The sequence below is a fragment of the Lepidochelys kempii genome, chromosome 3 (assembly GCF_965140265.1).
Source record: "Lepidochelys kempii isolate rLepKem1 chromosome 3, rLepKem1.hap2, whole genome shotgun sequence".
Lineage (NCBI taxonomy): Eukaryota > Metazoa > Chordata > Testudines > Cheloniidae > Lepidochelys > Lepidochelys kempii.
In genome coordinates, this window is record NC_133258.1 from 22,015,867 (window position 1) to 22,029,545 (window position 13,679).

At 42.2% G+C, this 13,679-nt stretch overlaps 1 protein-coding gene across 4 annotated transcripts in view; it reads left to right on the forward strand.

The window, feature by feature from the left end:
- LOC140908557 (uncharacterized) overlaps positions 1 to 11,529 on the forward strand; it is a 41,244-nt gene extending 29,715 nt beyond the window's left edge. For all 4 annotated transcript variants that reach the window (XM_073335937.1, XM_073335935.1, XM_073335936.1 and 1 more), the window contains 3 exons: positions 5,407 to 5,513; positions 8,382 to 8,511; positions 9,028 to 11,529. In XM_073335937.1, coding sequence (XP_073192038.1) covers positions 5,407 to 5,513; positions 8,382 to 8,511; positions 9,028 to 9,083 — 293 coding nt within the window. In that variant the 3' untranslated portion in view covers positions 9,084 to 11,529. The remainder of the gene's footprint in view (positions 1 to 5,406; positions 5,514 to 8,381; positions 8,512 to 9,027) is intronic.
- The last annotated feature ends 2,150 nt before the right edge of the window (positions 11,530 to 13,679 follow it).

A 13,679-nucleotide genomic window follows, 5' to 3' on the forward strand; every position in this document is an offset into this window, starting at 1 on the left:
TATATAGTAATCCTGAAGGATCTTAAAGCACGTAACAAATTACAGAGTGTGTACAGAAAACACTTCAGCCAGCACTGAAAAGCTCTCCAAGTGGCATGTTCTAGCTCTTTGACAGCAACACTGCACTGCACAACAGTTTAGGGCAGAAAGTAAAGAATCCTGCTATGTCCAGCTGAAACTGCAGGAGAATGTGGATAGGTAGCAAGTAATTAACCAAACTGGAACAAGTCAGAACATCATAGTTAGGTCCCTACCAAATTCACGGCCATGAAAAACGTATCACAGAACATGAAATCTGGTCTACCCCCATGAATTCTGGTCTTCTGTGTGCTTTTACCCTATACTATACAGATTTTATGGGGGGAGACTAGAATTTCTCAAATTGGAGGTCCAGACCCAAAAGAGAGTTTCAGGGGGTTGCAAGTTATTTTAGGGGTGTTGGAGTATTGCCACCCTTACTTCTGCACTGTCTTCAGAGCAGGGCAGCTGGAGAGTGGCGGCTGCTGACTGGGGGCCCAGCTCTGCAGGCAGCAGCGTAGAAGTAAGGGTGGCAATACCGTACCCTGCCATCCGTACTTATGCGCTACTGCTGTCGGCCGCTCTGCCTTCAGAGCTGGGCTCCCGGCCAGCAGCCGCTGCTCTCCAGCTGCCCAGTTTTGAAGGCAGTACCGCCGCCAGCAGCAGCACATAAGTAAGGGTAGCAGTACCGCAAAGCCCCCCACAATAACCTTGCACCCCTCCCCCCGACACCTTTTTTGGTCAGGACCCCTACAATTATAACACTGTGACATTTCAGATTTAAATTGCTGAAATCATGAAATTTAATATTTTAAAATCCTATGACCGTGAAATTGACCACAATGGACCACGAATTTGGTAGGGTCCTAATCATAGTTAATGGACCTGCTCTTGTGAAAGTGCTCAAGGGATTTTTTAATGACCACAAGGGATCATCAAGATCTTGGTTTTACATAATATCCAGAAGACAGCACATTTAGCAGCACAGTACCCCCAGTGCCACAGGGAATTGGTTCATTACTGATCCAGAGGGAAGCATACTAATGTGACACTAAGCACCATGGGTGTAATTTGGGCAGATACAGGGAGGCATTGCCCCCCCAAACAGAGGCGAAGGGTATGGGGGTGTCAAGCAGGGTCACATGACACTCTCTCCCCATTTCTGCAAGCGCCGAGCTGCCCTGCAAGGCTTGCTCTGCTCGGTCTGCCTGGGAGTGGAGCTCTTTCTCCCATGCTGCTCCTCCTCCCTCCCAGCCCCCTGCACGTTTTGGCTGGCAAGGAGCAGATGGGTGCGATGGAGCAACTGTTCTCCTGTGCTCTGTGTCACTGTCTTGGCAGCTCAACGCCACCTCCTGGATCCTAGTGCCCGCCTTTCTCCTGTACAATGGTGAGTGCAGGGAGGGCAGGGCAAGGGGGCCGGGGTGGGGCTGGGGTAAATGCAGTGCAAGGGGGGGAAGATTCTGGGATAGGGAAGGGGGAAGAGAAGGGGCTGGGGGTTCGGGTGAGGTCGAGGACAGTGGGGAGAGGTAGGGGGATACGGGAATGGGCAGGGGTCAGCAGGAGCCTGGCATGTGGCATCCCTTTGGCGGAAGCAGCAGCCCCAGCAGGGAGGCGGCCGCAGCAGCATCAGAGCAGCGACATCGCTGCAGCAGCTGGGGCTCCTCCATTGGGCTGTCCCGTCCCCGCCAGCTCTGGCAGCCCCGGTGTAACTCTAGGCGGGGGGAGAGAATCAGTGAGCCGAGGGAACTGGCTTCAGGGTGCACATGCGTGTGTGCACGCTTTGCCTCCCCAGATATAGCAGTCAAACTGTGCCTATGCTAAGCACCCCGGTATTCACACACTGCGCAGAATTGTAACAATCTCTGAATGAAATATGCCTTGTGAGGTATCTTTTGAAAACCAGTAACTCACTGATCATAAATATTCTTGCATGATGTATGCACATAATGGGTATTAAGATATGTACTAGATTTATGACTAAAGTGTGTATAAGCCAAGCTTGTCGTGGGAGCTGGTAAACAGGTCTGCTTAGACAAAGGAATGTGTATTTGATCCTTTCACCAGCCCGATCTTCTTCAGGCAAAAACTGCAAAGGTCCATATTTACATATAAGCAGTAAACAGGACCATCAAGACGGCAGTGGGAGGAGATGGCAGGAAACAGAACAATTTGCATTTCAGCAAACACAAGTGGGGGAGGAAAGAGCATGGAGCTTCCTTCACCACCAGACTCTGTCACCTCCCTCACAACTTGAATAAGCTTTACTTTCAGGAGCAACCTACAGAAGAATATACTCCAAAAGTTTGCTGGTCTGTAAAGACAAAGGGGGCCGAACCTCAAGTGATAAGCAATTGAATCAACTGATTGTATACAATGTTACTGTATTATAAAAGTGTGTAGAGTGAGGTCTTTTCTGAAAGCTAATGACACACTGGTGATTAATACCATTGTGAAATGTCTGTATTAACATTATGAGGAAATGTGGATAGTTAATGATATTATGTTTTAAAGTCTGTGGCCAAACAGGGATAAACAAATTCCTTCCCAGACAGGAGAGACGGCAGCCTGTTTATCTGTCTCCTATGTAAATTAAGCATGGTGGAATCAAAACAATGGAAGGACCATTTACATACAGGGGGGATGGGAGGCCCACAGGAAGGGAAGAACAGCATGAGGTCATCCTGCCTCTTGAAACAAAGTCATTGAACTTTGGGAAATGTAAGCAAGGACAGAAGCCATCTTTGGCATCCATCACTAGACAGACATAAGGAAACAGAGCTCTTGCAAGCTGAGAAAGATGGGTCCTTCAACCAAAGGGAGGTTGAAGACTCTGGAGACTGAATATAGGTGAGAAACCTGCTGAGGCAAAGATTGTACTTTCCTAGATTAATTTTTAGACTTTTAGATGCATGTTTTCACTTTTATTTGCTTGTAACCATTTTTAACTTTCTCTCGTACACGTGAACTCACTTAATACCCTGTCTTCTTTTGTTAATTAACTTGTTTTACTAATAATCAAAACCAACAGAGCTGTGTTTGAATGAAAGTGAATGTTAACTCCAGTTAAAGTGGCAAGCCGAGGGGTTTGTGTGTTTAGAGGACCAAATGGGCCTTATCACTTCTCTGAACCGTCCACGAGAGGGCTGGACATTGCAGAGCACATGGTTTTGTGCAAATTTTAGACTGTGAGCGTGTTGGAATCACCTTGCTGGTTGTAACCAAGGCTGGTGGAAGCCAGAGTGTGACTGTGATGTGTTACTGGCAGGCTGCTGTGGTCAGAGTTACTGGACCAGGGCTGCAGCTATACATAGACACTCAAGGTGTGACCTGCATGCTTGTAGGTTGGTTATGAATATCCCAGGCAGCGAGTTACAGTAGCAAAGCATTTGAGGCACCCAAGGTTGCAGGGCAAGTGATGACACAACCTTTCACTGGTCTGCATTGCACTCCCAAACCCTATCACAACTGCATACTGAATCACCAGAGACTTCCCATAGAAATACTTTGGTTTTCTTGGAAGTCTCCCATTGAATTGTTGACTAGGCCAGGCTTTACCCTGTTTAGTTTTTGAGAGATGGCCCAAGATGGTACAGTTGCAGATCTAAAAACACTGGTTGTGTTACAAGTAATGTTTATAATACTATTGCAGGAGGGTTTAATGCAGCTGGAGGCTAAATGTGCAGTAAAACTGAAAGGGTCTTAAGCCAAAGCTTTAGAATAAGTACATTTAATTCTTTTTTTTTCCCCTGTAAAATCTAACAAATTATGAAAATTTTTATAATGAAATTCAGTTTATTGTGAGCTGAATTTAAACAGCTTATGATTTAACAGATTTAGGGACAGTAACTTTGAGGTAAATAATAGTAATAACTGTATCACTAAGGCTCTGATCCTGCAGACACTTACCACATGTTTAGCTTTAAGTATATACATCATTCCTGGAGGGAAGTGAGCCATGGGGATTACGCATATGCTTAAAGTTAAGCAAGTGGGTGGGTAGTTGCAGGATCAGGGCCTTATTTAATATATTACTATTAAAATGATGGTTTATAATACATGCATCTTATCGTATATTCATTCTTTCTTTCACTCCACCAAACTTCTTCCTCCCATTGGTGTTCACTTGCAGTTCAGTAAGTTTGCCTTTTGCCCTTCACTTGGACAAAGAAATTAGACTGGTCTGTTTTGCTTTCTGGTTTTCGGTCACTAGCACAGTGATTCTCAGACTGGTTGGTGGACCACTTGCTGGTAGTCTGTGAAGAGCTGGCATGTGACTGAGCTGGCTAGACTTTCAAAGGTTTTAGACACCTAAAGTTCCAGATAGGTGCCAGGGGGAATTTTCAAAGGTGCTTTCGCACATTAGGCACCTAACTCTTATACAGTGAATTGAAATCATTGGGAGGTAGGTGCCTTTGAAAATCCCAGTAGGTGCCTATCTGCATCTTTAGGCTCCTGAATAACATTGTAAATCTGGCTCATGATGCTGCAGCTACTTCTCTTTATTTACAACTATGAGAAACAGAATAGAACAGTGATGGGCAACCTGTGGCCCACGGGCCGCACGCAGCCCGTCAGGATAATCCACTGGCAGGCCATCAGATATGGGGAGCTGCTTCCCGTAGCTCCCATTGGCCGGGAATGGCAAACCTTGGCCACTGGGAGCTGGGGGAGGCTGTGCAAATGTAAACAGTCTGGCGGCCCGCCAGCAGATTACCCTCATGGGCCGCATGCGGCCCACTGGAATAGATGGAAAAGGGAGATGAAATCAAGAGAGTGACTAAATTTCTTTCAGAAAAGGAAAAGATGCATTGCATTGAGGACATTTACAAATGCCTAAATCCTTTCCTAATATTACAATTCCCTCAGAGCAATTGCTTTAGTTGCTACAGGGAATCTATACCATTGTGAATGGAAGAGAAGATAGTCCAGGAAACAATCTGTCTGTTAAGATGTGGACCACATCGCAGTGCCAGCCCCTGCACTAACATCATGCTGCAGTCTCTGCAAACACTTCAGGGAATCCCCTAAAAATAAAATGTTCTCAATGAAATTAAAAAAAAAAATCCTTGAAAACATTTCTGTTAATATCAGGTTTTGTAAAGCCTGTTTCCCAAAGGGGATGGTGAAAGAGACTTTTACAGACTGTCTGCATGTTTTTGTGTCTTCCTTTAATTGTGCTTCTGGCCTGAAGAATTTAATCCCTTATTGTTACACATCCCTTTAATCCCTTCAATTGATACACACTTTTAATACGATACAAATACAAACATTCCCTTGTGCAGACGGTGAGATGTTAGATGTTTTACGTAATGTTTGTTTTGCTAGTACAGGCCGAGGAAGTAACATTATAGATTTGAATGTAATTCATTCATGTGGTTATATTAACAGATGATCCCTTAGCAATTGACCTCAATTCCGATTGGAATGCTCCCACAGAGGAGTGGGGAAACTGGCTGGGAGAGGAGGAGACGTGCACAGGACCAGAGAGAGAGAAGGTGAGGGAATGACGTACGTGAATGTGTGAGCATTGCCACGTTCAGTGAAAAGCAATCAAGGGAGAGCCTGGGTTGGACGGTGAGATCACCCCTCCGCGACCTGTTTGGGGTATCTAGTGCTGCAGGTGGGCACAGGCACTGCATTCCCATGTCATGCTAGGACTGACCCAAGGGCACAGTGGGAGGAAAAGGCTCCTTGTGCCAATTCCTCCTCCTCTCACTGCCATGTGTTTACTTTTGGGGGCTAGTTGCAATCCAGCCTCATAAATCTGAAGTCAGCTGATTTCTGCGAGTTTATCAGCAGTGTGGTGGTGCTGTTACGTGCAATCAGTGTTCAGTCTGTTTGCCATGCTGCAGAAAAGCACTCCTACTGAGGCTGACATTCCAGAATGTCTGAGCCCTAACTGATCAAAGTCCACAGCAAACACAAGAAACCTATTTTCACACCTTCCCATTTTGTTCACAGGTACATATTCAAATGAGAGCATTGAGTTAAACTGACATGTTCACAACTTGGGCAGACAACCCAAGGCACAATGCTTGCTGACTAAACTCCTTCTCCTACTAGAAACCCAGGCAAAGGCTGTCAAGTTTATCAACTAGTCCAGGCAGGACTCTGAGAGTGGATGGAGAAGAGCTTTCGGAGCTCTTTGCAGGCAGCTCTCTCAGACCAGTCTATTAGATCCCACTTGGGCTGCTTGAACACAAGTCAGAGGCTCTAAAGAGAGTTTCCATAGAAAAAGGACCCGCAGATCCATTACATCAGCACATGGTTCTAGAGAAAGCTATCCCCAGCCTCCTCTAACAAAGGATACTGGGTCTTCAGTGCTGCTTAGGACTTGCCAAAAGGCAGAGAGGAAATTTGTTCCTGTCTGTCTGAAATGGCAAGAAAGAAAGTAGAACCCCAGGAAAACTTGGGTGGAGCTGAAGTGACACCTTTGAGTTTAATTGCTAAAAATGGATGCAGATAGTCTTCTCTGCTGTGAGGATCTGAGGGCCCCCCCCAAAAAAGTTGCAAGTATACTGTCAAGGGGACCCTGTCACAACATGGTATTCCCCTAACATGGCTATAAAATAGTTCAGTATTGCAGTGTAGATAGGAACAGGCTGTGTTAACCGTGGAAAATCCAGTGCTGTAACATGTTTCTGAGACATGTTTAAAACACACTTCAGCTCTGTCTGCACTGCAATCCTGAGCTGGGTTTTAACTGAATTGGGGGGCTGCAATGTTGTAACCAGGTCACCTGACAGAATTTTCCATAGTATAGATGAGACCTTGGGCACCAATTAAGATTAAACAGGAACAGCTTTATGCCATTTACAAGTTTACACAGCAAGAGTTCCCATAGAGAGCCCTGCAGGGTGAGGAGAATGTCATCTCAGCACACTTGGTATGGTTGGTGTTAAAAGTCACAACTATGAAGTGAGAATACCGGTTCGCCCACCAGTCTGAAAAGTACTTGCTACTCTGAGGAAAGGGATGTGGAGAAAACCAACCAAAATATATTGAGTTTTTAATTGACTTTAACAACAGACACCTGGACTTAGTAAATTAACTCTGAACATTTACAGCAGTACAATATTCTTGGCCTTTCACACACCTTATAAGAGTCCATCTGTGGGATTGTGTATGCAAGACCTAACCTATGGGACTTTTTTGCTCCCTCAACTGCTTGGGCTGCAGTGTCTGATATTGTCCCCAGCTTACATTAGAGCAACCTTTAGAGTGCTCCAATTTATGTCATCTGGTATTGGTTCCCCAAAGGGTCATTGTAACAGCCAGGAATCTCTGGAGTACAGCCATGCCCTTTCCCCTCAACATGTCCCCTACATTGGCAGTTGCAAGGTGAGGAGGTGACTTAAGGGATATCTACTCTGGAGCTGAAAGGTGTAATTTCTAGCCCAAGTGGACATATCCGCGCTAGCTGTGATAGAGCTAGCCTGCTAAAAATACAAATGTAACTGCAGCGGGCTAGCTACCCTGAGCATTAACCTGTTTGAGATCCTACACACCCCTAGATCCAGTTATGATAACTCAACACCACTTGAGGCTTCCCCTATGCAAGGGAATCCTCAGCTGTCCACTGTGTTGCTGCAAAGATAGCTTTGGAAACATAAACCAGTGTTACATGATTCCTAGACTTGGAAGGAACAAGCAGCTAGACTCCACTTTTGCAGCAGGAAGCTTTGAGGTTGGAGAACTAAAAGAGCTCTCATACACACAAACATTGGTGTCAATTTAGTCACTGAAGTTTGGCATGTATCTCCAAGAAATACCTTCATAAATCACTCCAGAATCCTTAGGCCTGCCCTGTGTATACTGGTGTGATCATGGGGAACAGAAGTTGGTTACACTTGGGGGAGAAAGTGGCAAAAACTGGTTTTCAGGCTAATCCCAAATGTTGATGCTGGCTGCTGTGCAAGTTATTCATACAGAAATAGATATAAATAATGTAAACGTACAAGTCGAGATCCAGGTATAGCTGCTCATGAGAATCTCTGTGCCTCATCAGTGAGTTTTGTGGACTGTTGCCAGTTATCAACTTGCAGGATTGTGGACAAAAATTGGACTGCTCTACAGCTCTCCCTGAAAGCATTTTGCTCCTCTTCCATGCACTGAGGATAATAAGGGCAAAGGTAGTGATGAGAAAAGGTTATAACACTTGACTCCTGTCTAAAACAAACATAGTAGCTGGGTAGATGACATGCTGCTAAGTCTAATCCTTTTAAAATTAGATTTGTCCTATGTTTCTTTTAAATACTTGAATTGCTTATTATATTTGCATTTTTTTCATATTTTATACTTGCATATACCTCATTTAACTTATACGCTTAGTTAAGCATATTATTTCATATTTATCCTTAAAGCCTCAGCAAGGTTTGGAAATGAGAACAGAGGAAGGTCCAAGGGAGCTGATATCTATGAAACACAGTAGTCATGCTATCTGTACCTCTTTCAAAATACCCGAGCACCCTGCTAACAATTTACCCCATAATGGTAAGTGATTATTTTTGCACTTTAAAGAACTGTGATTTCAGAATTTTTGGTAATCCCAGGAGTGTTTATCCATTTATTTATTTATTCATTAATTTTTTTAACTAAAATGTTAATGGCCTTTTTCTTTAGATGTATATGTTCACTTTTATAGAAAAGCACAATAACATTGTTTAATCAGCTGTTCTTTGACAAGGCCTGCATCTGCTCCAATTGAAGTTAATGACAAAATTCCCATTGATTTCAATAGGAGTAGGATCAGGACCTCTGCAGGATTTTTTTTAAATGAAACAGGGTGACAGTGATAGATATGTACCCGATCCAAAGCACACTGAAGTTACTGAAAGTCCTTTCATTTATTTTAGTGGGCATTGGCTCAGGCCTGGTAAGCAGGTGTCCATTGAGAAATACATATGCACAACAAGAAGGATCATACGTTGGAAATTGTTTGGGTTTTGTCCAGGAACATGATTTTGGTGTGGAAGCTTTTTATAATCAGTGCTGCTGTTTGTATGGCAGATGTACCTGGTAAAAAGGAGAGGCGGAAGAGGAAGAAAATGAGGAGAGAGACTTGATGGGGCTGTGTAGCTGACAGTGTGAAAACCAAATAGCACGTGTGCTGATTAGCTGCAAGAGTTCTGCTTTCTGTGGTGATGCACTGAGCCCAAAGCAAAGAGAGGATCTAGAAGAATCCCAATAAATGGGAGAAGAGGAGAACAGGAACAGTGAGTGGGAGAAGAAGAGAGAGAGGGAGAGTGAGTGTGTGTGTGTGTATGAGAAGAGAGAGAATGAACCATGATAATGTGTGTAGGAGTTGGTGTTGAAACAGAATTGCTGTTTAAAAACAACCCACTGCCCTTGATCACTTAAAGAAAACTATTGAGTAGGTTTTAGCCCATTTGCATTAAAACCTTCAGTGTCCTATTACTTATCAACTTATCATGTTGTATGACATTACAGAATCAGTCAAAATCCATAAATGACTACGATTGTATTTAAATTCTATAGAGGATCCACCCTTTATTCCAGCCTCCATTTGCAATTTAAAATGTGACGTGAGCAGGTGTGCTCATTGACAGGTTAATAATGTACAGAAGGTGGGTAGTACATGCTAAAGCAGATGTAAGTCATAAGAAAGCAGTTGTTAGACCTACGAAGAACAGCACCGCTCACCCGCAAATCTTCTCTTGAATCTTTTTAACCCCTTGCAGCTGTTGAAGTTGGATTTTTACCTAACACAGTGACATTTTAAGCATGATCCTTTTGCTATAACTGTATTTTAGCCAGAGAGATCTTGTTGAGTATATTTTTCCAACCTGCAGTTTGGCAGTTTTTACCATTTTATTACTTAATTTCTAACATCATAAGCCAAGTATCCAGATGAAAGTTAAAAAAAATCTGATGTTTTTTATAGTGAAGGGCATATACTTCTCATCTTCAAAGGGCAATTTAAAACAGAAAATATCCAGTAAAGAAAAGCAAATTGTTCTACCTTAAATGCCAGGAGTCTGTGAAAGGTGTAAGGTTGACACCACTGGTGGCTCTTTATCCACAGAACTTCTACAACACAGCAGTAACTATAAATGCTGCCCTGTACTGCCCAGAGAATGTGCCTCAACCCTGATCCATCTTGGCAAGGCCATCTCGATGGGTGAGATGATAGTTATTCAGTCTCTGTGCCTATTGAACTCTGATGAAACTGCTAAAAAGGGTTCCAGTTACTGTTGGGTGTAAAATGGACATTTGTTCCCAGTTGGTCTGACATCACAAAAGTCATTTCACATAGGCCACCCTCAGCTGTTAACAGCTTGGAGTCATTAGAGGGGAGGAATAGTTCAGTGGTTTGAGCATTGGCCTGCTAGACCCAGGGTTGTGGGTTCAATCCTTGAGGGGGGCATTTGGGATCTCGGGGAAAAATTGGGGATTGGCCCTGCTTTGAGCAGGGGGTTGGACTAGATGACCTCCTGAGGTCCCTTCCAACCCTGATATTCTATGATTCTATGATTACCAGCTGCACTCACACTGGAACCACTGAGCTAGAGGTAAAAAGCTCCATACCTCAATACCTTGAACCACACAGTCCCTGTTGCCAATGTATTTGTGTAAATGTAATCTTATCTAAACCCCTGAATGGTTACATGTTGGCTTTCACCCATGCTGTAGGATTTAAAGCATTAGTATCCCTTAAAGAAACTACTGCACAGAAATACTGTATTTATAATCGTGTTAGTCTGTATTCACAAAAAGAAAAGGAGTACTAGTGGCACCTAGGAGACTAACCAATTTTGTAAAAGAGCAATTATCCTATGGTCTAAGCACCTTTGACACAAATTAAAGATACAGTTAATCAAAGTAATACCAGCAGCTAACCTACTACCATAAAACATCCCTCCCTCCACAGACAAGCGCCCCATCTAGCCCCTTCCTCACACAGAACCAGAGATAATAAATGAGCCTTGCAATATGCCCTGAAGGTGAACAAAATAAGATTAGTTCAGAGTCAGACACATAGTTTTGGGCTTTTTTCCCCATCACATAGGATATTTTTCACTCAATAGTACACTTTAGAATTTGCATATCTTAATGCTTACATATCAGTTAAGAGAAAATATAGGCAATTTATGAATGAGGCTAATAAAGCAAACAATGTCTTCCCTGACAAGAAATTTGTTAATACATATGCATAAAACTAACAAGAAAATACTTGACCTTATTGGGAAAACAAATCTGGTAAGGATTAGGATTTAGAGGATGGATTAATTAAATATGTAAATAACAGGTAAAATTCTAGCCCCATTGAAATCAATGGCAAAGCTCCCATTAATTCCACTGTGGCCAGGGTTTTACCTGAAATCTTTATTTAGCAGCAGAAGATAATTTCCATTGCTGAATACAAAGAAAAATATCTTAATAAAAGATGTAAGAGAAGTTAATAAGGTTGGTAGACTCAGAATTTCACCAACCTTTTTCTATGTGTCTGTCTGCAAACTTTGCAATGTTGTGTAATGTTGTTTTATTTCCAAAGTGAAATGTTTTATTTTTTTTCTAATAAAAAATATTAAAATCACTGGCAACAGCCGAGTAATTTCTGAGCAACCCTCCAGTAATAAGTGTGTGTTAGAGAGAAAGAGAGCTGGAGGAAAAAAGCTTTTCGGTGAGAAAATGTTTCGTTTTCAGGCTTCCACAGGGATATTGTGAAGCCATTTTTCAAGAATGGAAAAATCTCTCAACAGTGTTTTTTTAAGGAAAATGCATTGAAGTTTTTCTTTTGTTAGAATAAAAGAACACATGCAGTGGGCAAATGACATTCAGTTGTACAGCTGAGAGTCTGACAGTAACAAGAAACAGATTATAATACAACTCACACTGAAGTCAGCTGGACCGTGGCCACATTAGCAAACCTTGTAACCATATTTCCCCACTTGTGTGGCTTCCCCAGTGGTAGTAAGTGGTCACTGTAATGTAGACAGGGCTCAGATGTTCATACTATTGTGTCATCTAAACTTACGTACTATTAATGTGGAAATGAATAGTTATACAAAATGCCATAGTGAGGAGTATATGTCCCCAAGACTACAATATTAATTGAGCATACCCTGCTGTATGCATGAACAATTTCAAGGCTGCTTGTACACTAGTATACTTTGGCTATAATTCACCACCAAAGGTGTCAGTGTTACTGGTATGAGCGGTGGAAGGGCTAGTGTAGGTTAAGGGTCAGGTTACATAGCAGGTAAAACTGCCTAAGCCCTGTCTTAATTACATCTTCCCTTATTGCTACCATGTGTGAAACTGCACAACCTACTAATCCATCTCTACCAGGATTACTTTCAACATTCCAAACCACAAGCCAGAGAAAATCAAAATGTTAAAAAATCAAATTGTCACAGAAATGACTTTTCCTACTACTCCTAAATGCAGAATTCTGACCCTCACAGCCAGCTATATTACTGTGGTCTGACACCCAGGACAGACCAGATTCAGCCTTATACCAGTGCCTGTGTTCTATAAATAAAAATGTCATGACTGTAAAGTCTGTTATCTCGTGGCCCCACAGGCCTAGAAAAAGTAATCTTACCATTGAGGAGCAATTGCCAGTTTCCAAGGGGAGTCAGTGCTCACTGCTAGCCATGCAGTAGATGAGATATCTGAGTTTATATTTCTGACATTTTATGTACAAAAAAATTATCAGATAATTTTTAGAGGATTTTATGGTTCCTCCTCAGGCTTATACAGTTTGACACATGGTAACTAAAGCTTTACAGGCAAGGCATTATGAAAAATAGTCTGAATAACATTTTTAGAAATTATAAAACAATTGCAAGAGAATTTTTCTGTGATGTGTCACATCCAAAAATCCTGAAGATATGGTGAATAAAGTAGGCATCCAACCTCATGTTAATAAAAGGTTTACATGACCCTCTGTCGTACGTTCCCTATACCTAAAACTCCTATATTTCACCTAAAAAGAAAAGGAGTACTTGTGGCACCTTAAGAGGCTAACAAATTTATTTGAACATAAGTTTTCGTGAGCTACAGCTCACTTCATATTTCACCTGCCTACTAACCCTCACCTTCAGATCCAGCTGTTGTAAGTAGTTTGGAGATGAGTTAAATGGCTTCTTACCAGTAAAAGGCAAGGTATAATAATCTAACTACATAAAGTATATGGGATTGGAGTATCACATTAAAGGACTCAAAAGGTGACAGTGTTAGATTAGTAAAAAAAGAAGAATAAAAAAGCCACAAAATTCAATGTGATTCATTTTATTTGGACAAACATTAAAAAAAAATGCAAGTTTTCCAGAATTAGTCTCTTTTTTTGATGTGAGCGATTGATTTTTATGAGGGAATTTGAAGCAAGAGATACCTGAACTCAGAACAACATAATTTCCCCCCTCTCTTTCCAAAAGAGTCTATCTCAGTGGAAAGGTTAGTTTCCTAATAAACTATACGTAAAATCCTGGTCACATTAAATTCAGTGGGAGTTTTGCTACTGACTTCAGTGAAGCTAGAATTTTATCTTGCAAGTCACTTACAGAAACATTTTCCCTGTGGGGTAATTTATTTAAAGGGTTTCCTTTCTATGATATACAGTATTCATATTTTGCTTTTACTCTAAAAGCTTGTGTCCATTTTAAGGAAAGTCCAGTCCACACTCAAAGCCCCGC